Below are 23,716 nucleotides of genomic sequence, written 5' to 3' on the forward strand. Positions count from 1 at the left end.
CACAATTAGCCCCATCAATCCAGAAATTACCTCTGGGACTATGTGGGAACACAGACGTAAGGTTCACGGCTACTTTTCACTCCAGCAGTTCAACAACGTAGCACCTAATACAACTGCCAGGAAACCGGACCTGAGTTTCGTTCACTTTAAGGCCGTGTTGCTTTTGCCAAAGCCTAGCCAACGTGCCCGTTTTGCTTCAAGCAGGAATGCATTAAAGAGCAGCAGCGTTCTCAGCGTCATGGGCTAAGGTTTAACTGGCAGAGAAGACAGAATCAGGGCTTTCAGGTTCCTACCACAGGTAGTAGACAGGATAATTACAGCCTCTCTGCGCTGTCAGGGGGGGACTGGCACAGACTCCTGCCCTCTCCCATCAGCACCAGCGGTTTTCCTGCAGACAACACACAAACAGTGGCTGGATCTGGCTGCACTATTGTTTTGTTTTGACAGTATCCAGTACGTCTGTATGTCTAACTTCATAGTGTACCATTCTTCCAATAATATTTATAATCAACACAATCATGTAACTCTAGATTTTTATTTGATGTGTTTCATTGTATTACACTTTATTTGATGTGTTTATTTTAATTGTATCCATTTTCTCAGAAATATAAGCGTGCAATAGTGTCTATTACCAGTAACTAGAAAACGCAGGAAACATGGCCTATTACATGGCCTATTATATTTATTATCCTCTACATCCAAATTTCCTATGTTCCAATGATTGATGAGTGAGGATTCAATGCATTTTGCCAGATGTTTTTAGCCAATGCGTTTGGAAACATTGTGCATACATTGGTTATGAGGCTTTCTATGAAAGCAACCAGCGAAAAGAGTACCCACGAACGTCAAAGCTGCTCAACTAATGGCCCAACTCAAAGTTATAACACGTTATGCGCAGTAAAAAATGATGTTGCCTAGAACGTCATTCTGTGGTTAAACTGTAGCACAGTAGCTATAGGCTGCCGATTGGATTTACACAGCCGTATGCTTTATATTCATGAAAATCTATATATTTTAAGTGTGCATGAACGTTTAACATGAAATATATTTTACCGTTCCACGACTGAAGGGTACGCAACGGAACATCTTCTTATTAACGATTATACGAGCTGTTCAGTTTTACAAACAAACGCGCCCATGCTTACGTCACGTGTCCCATGTGATGCTTTCTGGAACGCGTCATAAAATTTGGGTATATTTTCCTACCACTGGTGCACACCATGAAAGGAGGCAACTTTTTTGCGAGGCGTTTTTAGAGTTGGGATTATTTTTAAAGTTCAGCTGCGTTAGTTAAAATATACTTTTTCATTGTCTAAACGCAATCATTCTCATTCAGTCCAATTAAAATCCCTCTCATTATATTCAGACACGAATGTGAGATGTTATCAGGTCATTTTCTAGAACAAACGATTGGCATATTACGTCATCGACACATTGCCTCTCAAAAAACTCACCAGTTATTGCATACTTGTAAATAATGAAATAACGTCACTGTCACTTTTGCCTAAACACCCACAGCACATCCTGGCTTCTATTGTGTTCAACATGTTTCCTGCTTTGGTAGATTTTTGCTTGCCCTAGTAAATAATTAATGAGTTAATACTGTCCTCCTTTGTTTGCTGTAATTATAATCCTTCATAAAAAATATTTTTATAAAGCAAGAGAAAGAGAATGAGAGTGATGTAACCACTAAGATGGTGGCGCAGTGTACATTAGATATATAACTGCGAGGAAATGCTCTCTTAATATCTTAAGCTGCTTGATATCTCCCACATTTAGCTGCAAAGCTGTAGTTATGCTATTGTTATATTTTTGGTCAATTTTTAGTCTTTAGTTTCTCATACATTGTATGTCAAATATTATTGGGAAAGGCGGATGGCCTATTTGTCATGCCAATAATGGTGCTTGAATTTGAGAGCGGAGTGGCATGCATCTTATTTCTTCTGTTCTCCAAAGATAAAAATTGATGTATTGAAAACATTATTGGAAGCACTAAAAATGCTATAAAAGGTTAAAATAGGCATTAATCCTGAGGATGTAAAATGGCAATGATGCATTGTTTTTCTCTGAACAGAATAGACACTCTGAACAGTTACGCTTATTTAAATATAACAGCTTAAACAGTTCTTTTTTTAGGGGGGGTGAGTGATATTGCTGTTTCAGGCAGGCCGTACCTCATTGCTCACCTTTATCGGCTGAAGGGAGCATCAGGAGGCAGGAGAAGAGGACCCACATCCCACGAGTTCCCTCATGAAGGGCATTTCTGTCAGCTTGACAGAGCTGTGTTCACCTGAGCCTTTTTGTGTACCAGACTAGCCTGTTTCCCCATCAGCTGGGCCCCCTTTTTGGTGTGGTAATGGGTGGGAGATATTACTCGTTATAATATTTGTTATTTAGTTGACGCTTTCGTCCAAAGGAAGTTACAGTTGATTAGACTTTGCACAATGGTGCAAAGTGGGGTTAAGGGCCTTGCTCAAAGGCCCAACAGCTGTGCCTATTTTATTGTGGCTACACCAGGACCTTCAGGGTCCAACTCTTGTACCTTCGCCACTAGGCTACAGGCTGGGATGGGTTAGTGGTGTGGGGAGGGGGGGAAGGTTGGAGGCATGGAGTTGGCCTTCTCCTAAGGACTCTAAACAGACAAGACAGGGGGAGGTGCTGTCAACTTTGAAGCAAAAATCCAAAACTGCTGGTGCTGTTACCTTTAAGCTTGGAAGAGAAAGGAGAAGAGCAGGGTTCCTCCTTCACTCCCTCCTTTCCCCTCTGTGGGACTGAGTAACTGAAAGCACAGAGTTCCTCTTTTGTTCCCACATAGCCACTCCGTGAAACCCAAGATAGCAGTTACCCAGTGGAGTTACACAGCAACACTATGTCCGTGCAAACATCCATTGACTTTGATATCCATTGACTTGAATTCCTCATCATTGCTTTTTTCAGTATATTTCCCTTTACAAAGGCTCTGTCCCACAGCTAATGTACACATTGCCAACTCTCTTTGGTCATAAATGCTGTTCAGTGTGCATGAACCCGAATCCCTATGTCAGCATTTATTACAACTTTTCCACAATACCCTGGTGGTGACAGTGGGGGAAAGAAAAGTATAGGTATGTGTGTATGTATATCTACTGTATGTATGTATGTACGTACGTATGCATGTGTGTATGTATGTATGTACGTATATACACACATGCACACGCACACGCACACACGCACACGCACATGCACACACACACACCTGTATAAGCCATATTGCAGTGATTGAGGAGTTTCGCTTAAAGGCACGCTTCTGCTGTATGGCATCAGCTAGCTTCCAGTTTTATTGAAGGAGAGCCAATTTCAGACCCATAGCTTAAGCAGAGACATGTCGTCCTCTTCTCTGAATGTGCTCACTATCTACTGATTTGGATCACTTTGTATTGCACAGAACCCAACATTAGATTAGATTTCCCCTTACCCCATAGTGAATAAACCAAGACGTAAACAAGAAGAGGGTTTTTCCTCTTCCAAGGACAGATATTAGTGCAAATTAATTGGAGGCAAATTAATTCCCTTTACATGTACCGGGTGAATTTACCAAGTAACCAATAGGGCCAGAATAAGAACCTAGTATTAGCTAGACACGGTCAACCTAGCAGATGCTTAGTTGCGAAAGTATTTCAGATTCCAGAGTTTTTCCATGGTCAAATTTTATATCAGCACTGAACACGTCTACAGCTAGTATTGCTAATGTTTCAGCTTCATCTGTCTGAATACTGCATTAGTATTTATATAAATACCTTAATGGCTAAATATGTCATTATTACACAGTTAATAAATATCATTTTCACATTTTCGAATGTCTAAAAATATTCCTTAAGCCAGTTACATGGCAGAAAATGGGAAATAATGTGGAATTCTACTTATGCATCCATGAGCAATTTTCATGAGCACACAAACCCTTTCTCACTTCCAAGCATGATTTATTTATCACAATACAAGTTGGCGGTGAATTTGTGGTAAAAAGCGATACATATTGTTACTATAAGCACTTTAATTGCAAAGTTGAAACATGTACAATGCACATTTATTGTTGAAAGTTGTGTTTTATTAGTCCATGGGTATAGATAACAAAAATAATCAAGTTAGCTGTCTTTGTTGGGCATGTCATTCACCTTTTTGCATTGCTGTCCTTCAAACTGACAGTTTAGTAATGAACACAGATCAGGCCAAAAGACAATTAAAATCCATTTTAATCTGCCTCATTAATGAAATGTGTGAAGTCGGCAATGAGGGTTAGTTTTGTACGATAAATAAAAATAAATTCAATTAAGATCTAAAACAAAGACAACGGTTGTTCTATTTTTGAGCTAACCCAACTGAAACACAACACTCTGCTCGCATTGCAGTGATCTTGCAGCGATGCCGTGAGCGTGTCGTGTGTTAGCTGGAAGCACTGTAGCCTTCGCAGCCCGCCTGAATGTAATATGGAGAGAAGTCCACTGGAAAGGGATATTACTCTTTTTGGAAAGCCCAACTCAAAACAGATGTTTTCAAATTGAACACAATGCACTCCTCTTGATAAAATCATACAATAAGGTTTCTTATTCCTTAAAATATACCATATGAGATATGTTTCAAATAATGCCACTAACAAATTACACTTGGAGTATATGTCTCCCGTTTTATTCCATGTGAATATATACATATTTGCATGGGAGAGGGCGAGATGGTGAGTTATTTATAGCAATATACTATATATATATATATATATATATATATATATATATATATATATATATATATGTATTAACTGAACATTTAAATACATGTTTAGTTTCAACCTTGGAAAGAAAGAGGAAGTTCTCAATTCCTTTACTGTGGAAAATGAGCTACAACATGGTTGGTTTTGAGGTACAATTGAAAACAAAGTTCCTCTTTTGATCCCGTATATAGACTCAGTGAAATAACACAGTGACACTACGTCCATGCAAACAACCATTGACTTGTGAATTCATCATCATAACTTTCTTCAGTGTTCTGTCCTTTACAAAGGCACTGTCCCGGACCTGTTATACATATTTTACAGACTCTTTGTTCATAAATTGTTTTTTGGTGTGCATGAAAAACCCAATTATAACTCATAATCAGATGACAATATCAATAACGAATCACAGAGCTGCTTCCACATAATACACAGGTGCTAGCATCAGTCACCGGTCTTTATCACCGCTGAAATCACTTCCGTTTGCCTGAGCTGTTCTATCTTAAAACAGAGAAAGACTTTCATAACTGTTACAATGAAAACAACTGGGAACAATACGTTAAGCAAGAATAATAAATAATATGCGATTTTGAAGCCATACACAGGAGCTATAAAATGATTTAATGGTGTGAGGTGATAGAGAGGCACCAGTACAGTGTGTAGCCAAAGCAGGTGCCAGGAACCTTGAGGAGCAATGCTAGGTCCTCATACCATATATTCAAAACACTTCTAAAGCACACCTTGCTTCAAAGCACACCCTTTCTATTTTAATTTTTTACAGCCACGTGTTTAAAGAAAGACATTCACATTCACCTTTTTTAACAAGGATTTGCATGGCAGTACTTTAATATTTCAGGGGGAAAAAAACAAGTTAACACCCGTAGAATAAATAATTGTTCTGGCTGCTCATATAGCTTTGCATGTGTTGGATATAATTACCTGTCCATCATTAGTATAAACTCTTTATTTCAAGCAGTGGTTCTCAAACTTCTGCCGCAAATAACAAGAAAAACTATTAACCAATTCATCTAAGTTTAAATATGAATTGAATTCCTTTTGTAAAGCATAATGGCTATTTATAAGTGATTTGCATAATTACTATTTTCAACGTAATCTTATTTATCCTTGCTTGGGACCAATTTGTGTGTTCTGGCACACACCGAGAAGACCAGTGCTCAACACCACACTGCTTTTTAAAATCGACCACTATGTGTTCAACATAGACGAATCGGCCCCCAATTATGATCTAAATCTGTGGAACAAACCAAATCAAAGCCTCCAAACAATCCAACACCCTGCCAATAAGAATGAAATAGCATTGGAGAATGAGTATCGTACAAGAGGAGTGCACTGTGCTAGTCATTATGTTCATTTCTGCCAAGGCTTTAGCTTCAAACCTCCTACAGTCACTGTTTATTTCTGTACTTCCTGTCTCTGTAGTGACAGAGCTGTTTTGGTGAATGTTGGGTAAACACAGACTGCATCTGCAGGTAAGGAAATATCATGTCAAACAACAGACACACAAAAAGAAAGGTTTTATCCCGTGGAGGCCAATGTGATGTCAACAGAGTTTAAACTAGTTTATTATTTTTTTCAAAGAAAGAAAAAAAAAATTACGAAACAAAAAAAGCAGTCTTTTTTTACACTAGCAATTATTAAATTTATACAACCATTCAGTCTGCATTACATAAAGAAATAATTCTACATCTTTGTTTCTTTCATATTTTTGGTACTCTGAATTATACATACAAATAACAAATACAGGAACTTGTTCACAATGCATATAATCTGTGGGCCGGAAGAATGTCTTTCAGGTGAGCTGCATGGCAATGTGCGTGTGTGTGTGTGCGTGTACGTGTGTGTGTGAGAGAGAGTGAGAAAACACATGGGCATATGTGCGTGCATGGGTTTGTGTGTGTGTGTGTGTGTGTGTGTGCGCGCGCCTGTGTGTTTGTGTGTGTGTGTGCATGTGTGTGTGCGTGCGTGCCAGCGTGCGTATGTATGGTAACAAACAAATTGCCCAGGACCTATAGCATATCCTACAGGGACTCCTGCACTCTGTGTGATCAGTCTGTCCAAACGGTTTAATGCATAAAATAACACCTGCCATAAAATAAGGAGGCCTGGCCGTTTGCATCGGCGACTTTCTCTTTCGAACCAGGAGCCACAGGGAGGCCCTCCTACTGCGGCAGGCGTCTGCGATGGTCCCTTCTGCCGCACATCGTACCATTCTTGTCGTAGCTGCCCATGGGCATATTTTCATTAAAAAGTCTTCATTAAATGTACTGTATTTCATACAATCTGTACAAATATGTTCAAAGTCCACATCTCCTCTCTCTTTTTCACAGTACAGGGGAACCCCTGTTTCACAGGGGGGGGAGGGGGTGACAAGGGATGGTGGGAGGGTGTATGGGGGGGTGTGAGTATGGCTGGGGGAACAGGCAGTCTGTTGTTTTTACCTTATTTGTGGAAAAAATTGCTTCTGTACACAAATGGATTGGGGATTCAGTGGTTGGTCGCAGACAGACCCACGGACACAGCTAGCTCCAGGAGCAGTGGTGGCCTGTTTCCCAGCATGGAGAAACCGGTCTCCTGAAGCAGAGAGGCAGCTGTTCAGTCTTCGGGGCTCTCAGTTTTTCAGAGGTACACTTGTTCATTTTGGAGCGGGATGGGGGAGGGGGGGGGGGGAGGGTAAGGGTAGGGCAGGTTGGGAGGGAGAAGGGGAGGAGGAGAGTGGGAGAGGTGGGGGGTTGGGATAGAGGAGGGGTGGGGGGGGGGGAACCAATGTAGAACTGTCCGTCAGCGAGGCACGCCTACCCCATGGCGGTGACCATGCTGGAGGGGTGGTGGGGGGCGAAGGGCAGGCTGGACGAGGGGTGCATGGGCGTAGGGGTGCTCAGCATGTGGCCCGAGTGGGAGAACGGGGGGAAGGAGCCCATGTGTCTGGACAGGGCTGTGGGGCTGAAGGAGCTGCTCTTGTCCATGAGGCTCTTGGAGAACTCGTCCATGCTGTCGTGGGACTTTTTGCTCTTCTTGGACTTGCTGGACATCTTGCGGTTTCGGGTCTGAATGCCCTCCTTCTTCATGGTCAGTGGTCTGTTAATCTGCACAGAGGGATAAACGCGCGTGTGTGAATAATGGCCACGGCTGTAGTGATATGAACAGCAATACAACACACACATGCACATTTCACGCATGAATCATGTTTAAGATATATTCAATTTAAAATACATTTGTCTTTCTTGGGGGTGAATGTTGATTGATTAAGTGCGCTGCATCTCTATGTACTTCCTGGCTTAGAATCAGCACAAGATGGCACAGAATGAAAACACCAGGGAAACATTTCACACTGTGTACACACAGTCACCACATCACCTTACAAAACTAACACAACACAAAAGAAAAAGAATGTGGAAAAATCAGTTCCTGGACAAAGCTGAGCGACTCAAAACAGCTGTCGAACAACAACGGAAATAATCAACTTCGAATGACAATCGTTTTCAATGCGCGGGGTGGTTTCCACGCCAACTTGACATGGATTTAGGCGCCTGTCCCCCCCCCGGCCCCCGCACCGGGGCCGGTGCCCAGGGTCTGACGGTGCCAGCGCGACAGAGCGGCAGACCTCATCGGCGCAGTGAAACCACCTCCACCGCCACGTCTTCGAGCGGTCTGGCCGCGTCTGCGCTCCGGGTTCAGCCGTAGCGACCGGATTAAGAGGCTAATGATGCGCCGGTCGCGTCTTGGAGAACACAAAGGGCAGATAGGAGGGGGCCGGCACTGAGTGGCCTCGGGACAGGGGAAGGGCGCGCCTTGGTTACTGGCGACCCTGGTCTCTCAGACGCACCAGCCAAACCCCCTGCGCGCAGCGATGCCCAAACCGGACAACAAGTGTGGGGTTCTCCCCTGTCAGCTGCAAAATGCCCCTGGAAGAACTCTAATGTCTACCTCCATCTCTTCAGTGTATGACTTGTCACTGGAGTTTACTGACAGGCCACGCTTGGCGTAACCCATTGTGAGGCTGCTGTGCGTCACACACACTGATTTTCTTTAATTGAGCAGTTACAATGGATTCTACAAACTGACTATCCATATGAAATTGCAGAGTGGCAACGGTAGCTACACACTCTCACCTTTGGATGTCTATTAACAACAAATTAACCACAGGAACAGATGAAAAGAGACTTTTATTTATGTATTTATTGCATGTTATTGATGTTATGTTATTTTATCTGTCTATCCACTGCTCCACCTGTCAAAGCATCTCACCATGGCCAATAAAAACACCATTCATTGAGTGCACAGGGAGGACTGCTAAATTTGGCATGCAGAGTGTGACATTCATTTAAAAGTCAAATGAATGTAAAGTAAGAGCATGCTAGCTTCCACAGAAAGCTGACTTCACTAAAACAAACAAACAAATGTTGCAATTAGTGGGAAGTCCAAGGCCATGTCAAATGATAACATAAAATTGATTAATTGCATTGTTCCTTAATTGTATTTTTAATGATAAACCTAACACTGAAAATTAAAAATTCAATAAGATATTTTAGCATGGGTGATAATAATAATAATAATAATAATAATAATAATAATAATAATAATAATAATAATAATAATAATAATAATTGAGGTACAGTGGGACCGGTTTTTTTTGTAATTACAATCAATGACAAATGTCGCTCAGTGCAGAAGGATTCTACATAGATGCAACTGCATCGTAACTTCTGCCGTGTCAAAGGGGTTTTCGCGAAAGCATTCAGCTGAATAGAAATAAGTCCCAAGAGCCTTATCTAAGAGGAATCGAACAGAACATGCGGTAAAGGTTAAACCACTGCAATCACCAAACGAATCATACGCTCAGAGGTGGGCAGAATTTCATTTAGCCAAACTCTGGAGGTAACTAACAGGTCGTGAAATAAATACACCTCTCGGAATTGGATTAGTTTTCTGTGAGCACATGTTAACATTTCCCCAAAAAATACAACAAATGTTTTTCGATTTTTAATAACATCAAAATGTAAAAAATATATATATTTAACTTAAAAGCACAACACATGGTTAAATAATTAGTAAATATCTTACTAGATAACGGTAAAGGCTGCTGTATTGCTTACATTGTGCAGTTTGTAGTAAAGCCCGCACGCGTTACACACAGGGTCCCCGTTTGCATTTCTCCGCCAAAGAGTCGTCGTGGTCGTTTGACAGTTTGCGCACGACGTCCCTGCCCTTCTAGCTGCAGACTGAAAAAGTGGCATAGATAGATAGATAGATAGATAGATAGATAGATAGATAGATAGATAGATAGATAGGAGAGTAAAGAGAGAGAGAGAGAGAGAGAGAGAGAGAGAGAGAGAGAGAGAGAGAGAGAGAGAGAGAGAGAGAGAGAGAGAGAGAGAGAGATGAGCAAACGAACATTTTCAAACAAGACCAAATGAAAATTCCAGCACTGGTACTTTGTTCTAAAAATATCATTATCCGTCCATAAGTTCTCAAATGTAAATATTTATAAAAAATAATGAAAACAACAGCTTTACTCGAACCCATTTACTCTGACTCAGTTTTCCAGTTAAACGCTTAAGTACACCTGTAGATGGCTGGTTGCCTACAGTACAATGTGCTCAAATGCGACATTTCATATTTGAAATACTATGCAATTTAGCGCAGTTTTGAGAGAACGACTGCAGGGGGAGGCGGGGGTTAAATGCGGAGAAATATAAATTAAATGATTATTAGAACTGAAATAAACACGTTTCCATCGGACATAGGCCTATATTTTAGAAATTCATTACAGACGTTGAATAAATGAAAATATTCTAGAGAACGTAAAATTGAATGTAAATTACCGTTGTATTAAACATCAAATCAGTGTTTATTAAGTTAATATATGAGAAATTCATTTCTTTTTAAGTGATCAAGGAGTAACAGATTTGTTGTCGTGCACCTCACCGTAATGTTTCTTTTATGACTTGACTTTCACCATACACTTTCAAACAATCTAGAAATGAGTGTCTATACTGAATAATACTTATTAAACGTTTCCCAAAAAATTTTGTCATTTAATGATAATGTGTGTGTCCAAATGAGCAAAAGGTTGACCACAATATAGCTCAGGTTTTGCGGTATAGCCTGGCTACGTCCTAGTCGGCTAGAAAACTTTCAGTTTTCAACCAGGTTTTCACCTGAACGAAAACAGCGTTTCACCGAATATTCACCACAATATGTTTCGTGCGGTACGTGTGTGTATCTACTGCAACCACGCTGACGCTGGCTTTTGCGGTCATTAGAGTAAAATAATATAATAACATAGGCTAAATAATTATGTGCATGTATTAAATGATAAATATTCACTGCGTTTATAAGCCTATAATAAATGTCATGCACTTTGAAACCGCAAAGAGAAAAGTGAGCGTTTTCCTTATCTCTCCAAATATGAGCAGTCTGCTTTGAGTCCCACAACTTTCAGAGGAACCACCTCATGTCGTGACTCTTGTATGCCCTCGTTGCATCTCGCGCCGATATAGTCCCGCTCCCCTAAATGTTTAGGCTGGGGAAACGGGGTATGTTGTTAAAAAAGATTTATCAGTGCTGCCCAGATATCCGGCAGCTTTTTCCTAGGAAGTCGGTTTTTCACATTAGAGAGAAAAGGAGAAGCTGGCTGCCAAAATAGCCCTGCCGCGACCGCTTCCTTGCCTAGAAAGTTTTTCCTTTTTAACAAAGCTATGAGAGATAGGAATTCCATTATGGTTCGGTCACTGATTATTTTAAAGGGCGAAGTCAGTATAGCTATTGCATATGAAGATATATCTGCGCGTAGACCACAGCTGTGTAATTTTGAGAAATGTAGACTAAAGTTCCAATGTGAACAATGTCCAAAAAAAATTCGTTTAAAACATTAAACGATATTTACCAAATGTAGGAGTCTATCTAATGTAGGCCTACCCGCTGAGATGAATATAAATGTAAGTAGTGTTAAGGATACCTTTCGTTTAAGTGAGCAGGTTTCTTTAAATTGACATTTATCAAATAATTAATAATTTACATGAAAGCTTAATAGAAACGTGCAGCGTAGCTAACCTGGGACCAAGATAATGCCTCATCAAACGTGAAACCTTTTCAAATGAAAAAAAAAGCAAAGGTGGACATAAAACTAATCAACTTAAAGTGAACTACAGTAATTGTTATAGAAATGAGACCTGCACTTGACGAGCCAATTTCCTGCAGCTAACACTTCCTCCTGGGTAGAGAGAGAGGGTGTGACAAAGCGAGAGAGACAGAGAGAGAGAGAAAGAGAGAGTGTGAGAGAGAAAGAGAGAGAGAGAAAGAGAGCGGGAGAGAGGAAGAGGGAGAAAGAGAGAGAGAGTGATCAGCAGTAGCGCCAGGGACGTACCAGCCGTCTCTTGGGTTTGATAAGTGGCCGGTTCTGTCCGTTCATCTTGTGATAGAGTCCGCAGGCGTTACACAAATAGTGACCCGTGCCATCTCTCCTCCACAAAGGGGTGGAAGTGGCTCCGCAATTAACGCATTCTCTACCCTCTGAAATCAGAGACAACATATACAGATGTATGCGGTGCTAATAAGGATTTTTCTGAAATTATCAAGGTCAATTAATTAATATCTATTGTATTCACATTTAATTAACAAATAATAATAATAATAATAATAATAATAATAATAATAATAATAATAATAATAATACAGAACAATCATCATCATCATCACAACTACAACAATAATAATAATAATAATAATAATAATAATAATAGTAATAATAGTAATAATAGTAATACAAATATATCACATATAAATAAAATAATAATATTGAATAAAAAAACTGCAGTTATTAATTATCAGCTCTCTGTTAGACATAGGCTACAGATTTAGACAGCATTCATCTTTCAGAACAGAAATATTAGAATGAATTCCACTTGTGCACACAGCCGCCTCAGTGATTGGCACTGCAAACAAAGCACCGGTATATCACAGCACTGTCCTGTCATTTCAAGGCCACGCTACACAGCCCCTCAATCAAATACAGCTGTTTCACTCCGAATCCTCTACATCCGGTTAAAGGAGGTGGGCTAAGGGCTAGTTAATACATTTTCAACTGTCTCTAAAATGCATCATGCTTGAAAATAAAAAGAAAGCAATATGTGATAACAGCAACAGTAGCAACAGCAAAATAACAATATTAACGACAACAACAATAATAGTAGTAATGATAATATATTGTATCCCCTGCTGCATGTATTCGTCGATAATGTTCGAAATAATGACGACTATAATAAAACAATATAAATAGCCTGCCTTATTCTGCAGTGTCATGTGCAGTAACCGCACATTTTTATACTTTTTTTCAAGCCTCTCTGTCTGAGTAATTAAAATGACGTTTAGCTAGACTGTGAGCACATCAGTGTCACCGACAGGTGAGAGACATAGCTGTCTCACATGTTCTCGAAAGGGTCGTGTGGGCCTATTCCCTCCCCATTGAAACCGAAACGGCAGGATCGAGTGGCTTTTCTTCACACTGAATTATTTGAAAGCATATGCAGTCCGTAGGCCTTTACTATATGGAGCCTTCCGCAGTTCGACTGCTGTCCTCAAACCGTTTAATCTTTATTTGTTTTGGAGACGTGTTGCTTGTGTTTTTCTTTGCTGGCAGCTACAAGCATGGGTTGTAGGCCTACATCACTGGTGAAGATGGAATGTGCGTTAAGATGAAAATGGCGCGCGTTTGTTTTTGGGCCACAATGTATATTTGTCAATAACAAGCAGGATTTTAGCAAGAAACAGACCCACAATATTTAAGTTCTGGTGTAATGGACTAGGTATATCAAAAATATGGCCTAATGCAAATAACGCATTATCGATTCTAACTGAATGTAATTATTCATGTATTTGTTTGTTTGTTTATCTATGTATGCATTAATTAATTAATTAATTCACTCACTCACTTAAGTCCAGGAATTAAACATATGCCTCTAATAATCAATTCGTTTTTAAAACGTTTATAGCGATATTAAAGTTCATCATTTCAAACTAGTTTCGAGACATAATTAAATAACCTAGCCTGTTGGTATAACATTTTTATTCGGCTGCCATGCCCCTGCCTTGGCTAGAGGTTATTCGTTATTCCTTTCAATACAACTGCATCCGGACTCTATCAAAGTTTCTGGCGCTGGATAAACAATGCAACTGTCGCGTGCAGCAGTCTGAAAATAATTGGATTAGCTTAAGCATATAAACGAAAGAGAGACAGGGGTGAATGGGGAGCCACAGTGAAATGTCACTCTGGGAAAAAGGAAAACTGGAAGCTCATCTCGTTTGCAAATCATTTAAAACGTTAGGGGTTCTGTACAGATCCATATGTAAAACGACATTTAATTTTGAACATGCAGTTAGCAAAATCAGGAGCTTTTGACTGTTCCTGTTTTCGTTTGTGCGCCTTTGAAGCTGCTGAGCCTGTGTAATAAGTAGGTCTGTTTGCACAGCCACACGTTTTTAGTAAAACAGGATGCATCGTGCCAGTGTCTGAAAGTTAATATTGATTTTGCAGTGATTTAAATGTTAGGGAAAATGTATGTTGGCCTGCAGAAGATATTATCTTTTGATGGATAAGCTTCACCAAACTCTCATTTTGAGTAGGCCTACACTACTCTAAAGTGAAAACATTCAAGCATCGAATGCAAATACATACCAAATGAATTCCCTTAACAACTAGACTAGAAATATGCCTCCCGTTTTACGGTGGATCATATGGAAATATAGTAATACATCTGCCTTGCATGACCTACGTAAGAGGTCGACAAAACTGTGATTTTAATGCAATATTTTCTGCTGTAAGCGCACAAGGCCTGCAGGTAAGACGAAAGATTTGTACTCATTTTTTATGTTGCTCAATTAAAAATGATCTAAATTGTCATAACACATAAAATACAGGCTCCTTTTAAAGTATTTTCTATTCTAGACACAAATTACGATTTTTATTGGTGATAAGTAAATTAAAAGAAAATAAAGCGCACGCCTACCTGAACAGGACCTTGTTTTTGGTCTTGTTTTGGAACCATAACTAGAAGATGACCCACCTATCAGGCTACTTGGTGGGAAGAGGCCTGGGCCGTAGTCTGAGACATAGGATGGGTAAGTGGCGATGGGGTGGTGAGCGGATGATGCTCCCGCTCCAATTGATGCCATGCTCCGGCTGTGGGCCGACTCCAGTTTCATGCTTTCTGCTAGGGACACCTGGTACTTAATGCACTCTTTTTCCTCCTGGCGGCCAGAGCTGCTTGAGCCCGGGGTAGAGATCCCCGGATCCGGTGAGACATCTTTAGGAGGAGTCGGGGGAAAGGTGAAGAGGTGTGGGCTGGAGTGGCCTCCAGACAGGGAGGAGGACGATGTCGGCGGGTAGACAGAAAGGGCCCCGGGAGAGCCGTGGTGCAGCGAGGTCTTGGGGAAGGGACTCAAGTTCCACGGGGACGTGCTGTGGTGCGTGCCGAGGGCTTTGCTGCTGTCCAGCCAGGACAGCGAACCGTGAAGCAGGGGTGGACGACACACCTGACTACCTGCAAGCACAGAATTTGAAAAATACAATGGCGATATATGTAAACGTTTCCAATTCATTCCCATTGTCAGGACAACAAAATGCTATTAAATGTTTCTTTAACGATTTTTTCAAATCAAACGATTGTTCTTATGTAAACGCCTTTTGATAACAAAACATGAAATGCACATTTTTCTTCAGTAGCCTATGGAATTTCCAGCTGTAACGCATATAGCCTTAAAATATATAGAGCAACAGTAATAAATGAATGCACGAATATTTGATTCTTCCTATACATACAACGTCCACATAATTTATTAAACTTGCAGTCTTCTCAGTATATTTCCTTCACTTTCACTTTTCACAATCGATGTTAAGTTGCTAGACATAAATACAACATAGTTTTAGTCAACATCCGTAACTGGATAAACAACATAAATCACAAAAATGGGCCTCTAGTAAAGACCCATGTATTGTTGGTTTAATGTTATGTGCATTGTTTTGATCGAAACTGCCAACGAATACTTTCGCATCCACAGGCGAAGTGCTACATAACAGTCGCAAGATAGCCTACAGAAGGTATTGCTTTTCTATTATTATTTTTTATCAGGGACGAACACCAAACGAAACGTTCATTATTCACTATTCCATCCAGTAAGCACTGCCACAAATTTAATCAATAGCTCTTCCGTGCAACTTTTCTTGTGATTTTATTTTATTTATAAGTTTACCCGTGTTCCATGTTACCTCCATAATTTTGAGTACAATTTAAACTAATGGAATTGAAAATTTGAGGGATATTGGATGCCATACAGCTAACTCACTTTTCGTGACACAAAATAGCTTAACGTATTTATATAAATCCTACAATCAAGCCAATTTACGCACGGGGGTATTTTCCGCGTTTAAATGAAATCGGCATTTCATTGTCAGCATTAGACTATGTATATAATTAACTCGACGTCTTATTCAACCAGACACGAGTTATAATCCGGGAGCCCGTTTCTGTTTAACTCACGATTCACTTCAAAACATTTTCGAAACAGTTTATAAGTTTATCATTTTTGGTTTGGCATAAATTCCAAACCGTCACGATAACCCACGTCGAAACAAGACTTCTAACACCTCTAAGCCGTGTCGCACTATTAGGCTACACAAGTCGGATTCCGCTGAATTGTACACTTCCAGTTATACTTTCGATTGAGTTCCGGTGACATTAATGTGGTGAAACAGCACTGTGTTCAGTTAAGTTTTCGCCCACTACAACAAATATGTAGAAAATGAGGTCAACAACCAAACGAACAATGTGTCAGTTTCAATCTATTTTATTTAACATTAAAACAAGACTTACTGTGAGGGGGAGGCGGGTATCTCTGGACGGCTCTGACGGAGTTTCCGTAATACGGAGAGACGTGGTTGCCCTGTCCTTCGATATTAAACAGTACATCCACATCGTCGGTGAGGGGATACTGAGAGGGGTCCATGTACGAGTGGCCGAGACCCGGGTGGTGCGTGTCGGGATGCTGACCGTTTAGTACCGCTGGGTGGTGATGGCCCATCCACCGGGGCTGATCCGCAGTTACTTCCATTGTTGGCAGCAAATGTTCATATACACAAAAATAATCGGTATAACACAAGCAAGAAAAGAAAAAAGTATCTGTCCAAACTCCAGCGACGTTTAATCCACAGGTTTCTTCTTTTTAAATTGATTGCCTTTGGTCACCTGCAAACAAGAAGAAATGTTAAACTTAACAACACGCCCAGTTATGAAAAGTTTAGTGTTACTGTTATTCGCATTATTGTATATTTTAAATGCATCTAGCCTATTTGCAAACACATGTGTGACTATTATTCGCAATAAAAATAGTAAAATTCGACATACATTTACATATTACACGCATACGCTTATTAAAAGGTCCGATCGTATCCCTGGTCCTCTGAAATCCTCAACTTTTCTCCCCCAAAGTTTCAACAGCCTATTGAAAAGTAAGCGCAACAAGTTGTAGCAGTGTTTAGAAGCAACCTCGCTTGCATTCGGTGAATTACTGCATACTGTCTAAAGATCGAAGTTAAAACCCACAGGTCAAATCTGTGTTTATGCGCAGTAGCGGCGCGCTCTCTCTCCCTTCCTCTCTCGCTCTCTCTCACTATGAACTCTCTCTACTCTCTCGCTCTGTTTTTTTTTACAGTGAAGGCATTCTTTCAGGATGGCGCCAGGCAGCTCAATGCTCGCAGACAGCTGCGGCGCGACGCAACTTAAGGAGGGCCTGTCAGTGTCATCAACGGGGGAGGGGCCTGCCCTGCTCGGCCTAATTGAATAAAGTGGGCCAGGGGAGAGATGACCAAGGACTGGTACAAGTTTATCCTCAAAGAAAATCGGGTGTTATATTAGAAAATGTGTAAAAAAATTTGTAATGGATATTGTACCGTATATCTTTCCGCATGTATATTTTTTAATCTCCTCGATTTCTTTATTTATTAATAACCAGTAATTACTATTTTAAATATAGGCCTATAACGTAAGCTATTTAGCATACTGACATATTACACGTTGTCATAAACAAATAGCCTAATACTGGAATATAAGTAGCCTATCCAATCGGGGCTTTGTTTTTGTCTCAAAAGAAAAAGAAAAAGGAAAAAGTGCAGCGCTTGCGAAAATTAATTATTTTGTCTTACCTAACTATGGATAAAAAGGCCGCTTCCATGTATAAAGTTTTTATCATTTATCAATTACAGTTAATTACATGAATGTCTTTTGAGTTATTAACTACAGCACTATTGTAAGTAGGCCTAAACAATGACACAATGTGACAATATGGAAACCAATGGCATTAGGCTACAATGTTTATGACAGGCCGTTTATTATTATTATTTTTTAAATTATATTATTTATACATTGATAAGTAGATGGTTCGCGCTTATCTTGCCATGTTTCTGCTCATGAAATTCGAGGGAAGCCACGCATCTAACATTAAATGTAGCCTATTCAATTATGTTCGCATATAAAATAATTAAAGTTTGTAAAAAGAAGTAAATGTCAATTTGATGATTGAAGTACTGCCTTGCATAGCCCCGAGGCAGCATAGTTGATAACATATTATCTTAGCTCGACAATGAAGCGCGAACCCTGTTGCTTAACCTCGAGACCGAAAGCAGGTCGCAACATGACTGTTTGCTTAAAATTGTGACAGTGCGTCCTCTCGCGGTGACAGTCTTGTTATTCTAATTCTTGAAATGGCTGATTTGTCCACTGCACTGTTCACGGCGGCCGAGAAGGTGTATCAACGTGAGGAAACGCCAGAGCGCATTATGGTGACGTTCTGACTTAGCGGATCTGAAAGTATCCGCCATCGTCTTCGCTTTACAGGGAGGCTATAGTCTTTCACAAAGGGACGGAATATTGACAAACGGTTATGTCATTCTTATGTCATTCTTAATTGAACAAATTAAATGCAGCATGGAGCCCTCAAGCCTTAACATTTATTTGTTTAATAATCGTGACCTTTAATAACTAATTAAAATGTATTTATACTGACACTGGGCCCGAGAATCAATTCGCACGCCAATGTCAGGTAGGCATATTGCCTTGTAGTTTTGTATTATTCCACTTGATTGCTCAGTAATAGGGGGCCTGCCCCGTGGGGTGGTATTTAGTGTCTAATTCCCAGTTTGGCTGCCCCATGCTCCCAGATTGACAGTATGTAATTGGGGAATAGGGGGCTGCTCTTTTGATGCTAGGCAATGCACTGAAATGGCTAGTCTCGCCGACGCCACTGGACGTGACGTCACAAGTAGAGTAAACAGCCAGGAAATGAAATTCTGTGGAGCTCGCTTGGGGGAGGGTGTGTGTGTGTGTGTGTGTGTGTGTGTGTGTGTGTGTGTGTGTGTGTGTGTGTGTGTGTGTGCGCGGAAGGCAAGTCATTGAAACAGCATCATGCGTTTGCTCCAATGTACTCACTGTATTTAAATGTATTTTTATAGAAGACCGTGGCAGTGCTGCATTTATGGAAAGTGGAAATGGACGCCTCATGAGGTAACCGTATGGGTATTAAATCTAATATGAATGTACTGGTGATATATTAAATACATAACCTACGATTCACTGTTTACGCATTTTCACAATCTAGAAACATATAGTCCTATCGTTATTAATAGTGTTAATAGCAAAATGACATTTGAACAGTATTTTAGGAATGGGCTATAGGATCCTGAACCTCATAAAAGGGCATATTCGTATCGCATTGGTTTAATTCAGATACTTGCATAGACATAAACCTCTCTCAGTTGTGTTCATCTCACCTTAGCCACTCTCTGACGCATAGACTGTGTGCTGTGTGAGAAAAAGAAAATGTGCTGATTTGGCATAACGTTCCGCTCTTCATCCACAGTGTATCCACACACCAGTTCTCACTCAAGCGAACCTGAGACTGAACTTGGATGGAAACCGTTGTTCTGGCTTGCTATGAACAATCCCGCTGTCATTGTCAGGCTGTCAGCGGACTCGTGTAATTATCCCCTTGAAAAGTATTGTGCGCTGTCATCCCGCAAGTAGGCATTATAGGTGCTTCGAGGCAACACAGGACGGTAAATGTAAAATCCTGATTATGTTTTTTTGTTTCTTGACTGGTGTCTTGCAGCTTACAGAGAGCATGGAACCTGTCCCAAGTTCTTATTCCCAAGACGCAATATCAGTCTAGTTTGTGAAACGTGAGCTTATTCGTCTTTGTGGAAACGGGTCTCCTTTAAAAGTTGTCACTTATAATCCTTCCCACTGTCACAACAACAAGGGGAATTGAGGGTAGCCCGGAGATATAGACGTTATTATCTAGTAGCCTACGTGGAGTTTGTATATATTGCTGCATACACGGAGAGTAGGCTATTTCTTGTTTATTCCAAGATCAAATTAAAACCTTAAACCCACGCGAGAACAATCACCAATGGAGAACAAAAAATATATTGTTATAGTCGACGATTCATTTCTGCAATATCTTGAGATTGGGCACTGCATTTTGCCGCAAGGCATTTCGTTTACCTGATTCATAAATGTAAGTATAACACTCTGGTGATAGGTGAATGGAGATTGTGAAGATACATTTTGAGTGATTAGGCTATGTCAGAGAGTGCTGATTAAAATCAGGAAACATTGCACCGTGGGTGCGAATGGGAGACTTCTGGTTTAGCTTAACCGTGATTGTTGTTTTTTATGAAGTATTAGGCCTATTGTCTATCACGATACCGCCATATTTCTGACTACATGTTTATGTTTAAATGGAAAACATCAGTGAACTATACAGCTATAATAATAATAATAATAATAATAATAATAATAATAATAATTAAGAAGAACTAGCCTATACGTAAAGAAGACTATATATAATGTCTCAATATAATACAATATAATGCAACAGCCTATGCGAAATGCTCATTGTGAAACGTGAAGAGCATAATATGCTCATTGTGAAACGTGAAGAGCATAATGCTTTTCATTTTTAAATTATTAAATGGTTATGCGTATACGCGAATGTATTCTCATCTGCAAAAAATAAGAATACAGTCTGCCAAAACGTGCAGCGTTGGTTTTGGTAAAGAAACTGACTCACCCTGTAAGTACCCTTTAATTAAAGCGACGGCGTCTGGGTTAGATGACTTTTGTAGCGTTTTGATTTTACAGTTTTGTTCTAATGGCCCAGGTAAAGCTGTACAAACAGCCGCGAGGCGGGTATCCCAGGGTTAACCAGGGGACACGGCCTAGGGCAGCGCTCAGAATTTTGCGCACTAAAGTAACTGAACTTCAATCATTTGGAATACATTACTATTATCTTGATAGAAAGAAGGAGTGTGTGCGCGCGCGCGTGCGCGTGTGTGTGTGTGTGAGAGAGAGAGAGAGAGAGAGAGAGAGAGAGATGTCCATTATAATCCTGAGAAATAAAACCAGCTACTTCACTTTGCAGTGAAATATTATGAAAAAACTTTTACAGTAAAGTTTTGGAAAAAACAAACATCCACTCTAGGCCTTTGTCAATGTCCAACCATTTCAATTGGTAGATCTTTAGGAATTGTACTTAATGAGGTAGTTCAGGACAGACTTTCTTGACAGCGGATCATCACAATTGACAGGTGACAATATTTAGCCTACGTTGGTCCATGACACGTTAGGGTTCAGCGGAGATAATAATAATAATAATAATAATAATAATAATAATAATAATAATAATAATAATAAAAATAATAATAATAATAACCAGCATAATTATAATAAAAATAACAATAACGGTAGTGATGATAATAACAATGAATCAAGAGAAAAAAAAGCCTCGATATTAATTTACCTTGAAGAAATAATATTATTTAACGTCGGTATTTTAAATCATTATTGCACTTTTTATATAGCATTTGGTGTATGTACCATAATGCCTTCAAGAATGTAGTTATTATTATCAATTATCGTAGTTAATCCCGCGAATTGTGAACCACTGCAGCTAATACCGAGAACCCTGGCGAGGGAGCGAAAATGAGTCCAAAATGAAGTGTTATAGAACCCTTTAAATGTAAAAAGAAGAAATGCGCTTTACCTTTAAATAGTCTACAGTACATTGGCCTATTTTCTAAGCAGAATAATAATAACAGTACAAATCATAGTCCACACTCCATTGTTCCTTGGCCACACAGACATCAGCTTATCCGAGATGTTTTTCCGCCTCCCAAGCGGCAACATCATTCAGGTATATATGTAGCTATTGCTTGAGGTCGGAATTATGAAGGAAATGACTGAGATATAATATATATAAAATAATCCATGTAAACAGTGGTTTATAAATAGGCTGCTATCGTTTAATATGTTTATTTTCACAAAATGTATAGCATATTATCACAGTTACGTTAAACAAAGCTAACCACGACAATGATTTTCGGGCAACTACTCTAAACATACGATTAAAAGGCAAAATGCCCCTTCCACTAAAGTTGTGGGTGCTGTATATTGATTTGATGAAGGGAAGCAGATTTCGTCCTCATTTAAAAGCATTACATCCAGTGATTTTTAAGTGTTGATTTGCACCTAAGCGGCGCTATCTGGAAACACAGCTGTTCAAAATGTATTCCGCATAAATCAATAGAATCCATCCGTTCTGTTCTCTGCATGCAAATACACATTCGTCCTCCCATGAAAGTTCCTTTCTGATGTCCTTAATTCCGGGTCCTTCTGCCGGAGTAACATCTCTTCTAAATCAAGTCAAATCGACCACAAATACGCTTAAAAGTGGAAATGCAGCTTCAGCAAACCTGCTCCTTTTAAGACCCAATGCCAGCTAATCAGATCAATTTCACGGGTTATAGGACTCAGCCTACCATCAGCCCAGGTGGTAATAGATCATTAAAAAACCTTGATCTTAGGTATTTCAGGGAAAGTGATGTAGGTACATTACTCGCAACCGCAGTGCGTCTGCTTCAATAAATCCCAACGCAATTACTAAAAGTGTTAGAGAGAAAATTCAGACATTTGCTAAGCTAGGAAAGGCAGCCAAATGAGCCGAAATAAACCAATTGTTTCAAAAACTGATTTTGAATGTTCGATTTTACACACACAAATGTGCAACTAGTTTTTAATGCAACGAAGCACCCATCTTTCACCTTCGATTTGCGCCCAGCGAATAATACATTTTCTCCAATATATATGAAGAGTGTAAAATACACACACTGTAAACGTATAATCGGCCTCCCCAAAGCAGCAAACGTTATGCAAGTGAAAGTATGAAATAAAAGCAGAAACGTTATCGCTATCAGTTTTAAAGACCACCGCATATCGTGCCAATCAATCAATTAATTATGAGGTAATCCATACTGTGTGTGGATGAAACGGTTTTGAAGACAGTACTGTACGCGGCACCTTTAAGAATTACACTCCTTTATCAAAGGGTGTAAGCATATTTCATAAAGGAACATATAAATATTTACTGACCTGTGGAACTGACTTTGCCGGTGAGTTTTTTTCTGATCTGCTGCAGATGTGCAGGCGAAATGACACACAGATGGAAGGGCTGATGGCATTTAGAGCGCGAGCTGTAGGAGGAAAAACCTGGGCGCACGCCGCACCTCTCCCCAGCCCACAGACACACGCAGACCAACCAACGCACTGACTTACCGCACTTACAGTATATTAGATCATAGCTCTTCCGGGTCGATGCAGGGTGTGGAGGAAAAAAAACACATTACCCAAGCTATAACAAAAAAAAGACCAGATAATACCAGCCTCGCACACAACGAAGTCAAAGACGGACTGCTAGTTATGGAGAAGGTAGCCTACCTAGCCTATACAGTTTTCGTTTTCTGGTGTTGTCATAAACACGGCAAAGTTGCCTTATACTAGAACGATTTGATCGCGTGTATACGTCTGGTCGTTTGTATCCGAATATTATGCGCGCCCAATATGTTCTGTT

The 23,716-nt window shown here is 40.0% G+C and overlaps 1 protein-coding gene and 1 long non-coding RNA gene across 6 annotated transcripts in view; both read right to left on the bottom strand.

Moving 5' to 3' along the window:
• LOC133134756 (uncharacterized) overlaps positions 1 to 1,151 on the bottom strand; it is a 99,228-nt gene extending 98,077 nt beyond the window's left edge. The window contains exons 1-2 of the long non-coding RNA XR_009709345.1: positions 1,054 to 1,151; positions 294 to 388 (exon numbers count right to left, since the gene is read on the bottom strand). This is a non-coding gene — a long non-coding RNA (uncharacterized LOC133134756). The remainder of the gene's footprint in view (positions 1 to 293; positions 389 to 1,053) is intronic.
• A 5,146-nt stretch (positions 1,152 to 6,297) lies between these two features.
• Positions 6,298 to 23,485, bottom strand: gata3 (GATA binding protein 3). 5 transcript variants are annotated; one of them, XM_061251799.1, is made up of 7 exons: positions 23,239 to 23,485; positions 16,630 to 17,001; positions 14,767 to 15,300; positions 11,935 to 11,975; positions 9,856 to 9,981; positions 7,559 to 7,845; positions 6,298 to 7,333 (listed from the first exon to the last, which is right to left on the bottom strand). In XM_061251799.1, exons 2-7 carry the CDS (start codon positions 16,865 to 16,867, stop codon positions 7,282 to 7,284), a joined length of 1,278 nt encoding a protein of 425 aa, XP_061107783.1. In that variant the 5' UTR covers positions 16,868 to 17,001; positions 23,239 to 23,485; the 3' UTR covers positions 6,298 to 7,281. The 5 variants fall into 5 exon arrangements, with proteins under 5 accessions (XP_061107783.1, XP_061107784.1, XP_061107782.1 ...); XM_061251800.1 differs by having other exon boundaries at positions 14,824 to 15,300; positions 23,239 to 23,466; XM_061251798.1 differs by lacking the exon at positions 11,935 to 11,975 and adding an exon at positions 12,129 to 12,274 and having other exon boundaries at positions 14,824 to 15,300; positions 23,239 to 23,455.
• Positions 23,486 to 23,716: the final 231 nt, after the last annotated feature.

This window comes from Conger conger, chromosome 8 (genome assembly GCF_963514075.1).
Source record: "Conger conger chromosome 8, fConCon1.1, whole genome shotgun sequence".
NCBI lineage: Eukaryota > Metazoa > Chordata > Actinopteri > Anguilliformes > Congridae > Conger > Conger conger.

Bases quoted from the DNA above. Each gene is read 5' to 3' on its own strand.
- gata3 (XM_061251796.1), bottom strand. From the start codon at position 16,867: ATGGAAGTAACTGCGGATCAGCCCCGGTGGATGGGCCATCACCACCCA. The intron at 15,301-16,629 runs GTAAGTCTTGTT...CTGTGCTTGCAG, and splicing joins ATACCCGCCTCCCCCTCACA to GTAGTCAGGTGTGTCGTCCA. The intron at 7,846-9,855 runs GTAAGCAATACA...CCCTCTGTGCAG, and splicing joins TTTACTACAAACTGCACAAT to ATTAACAGACCACTGACCAT.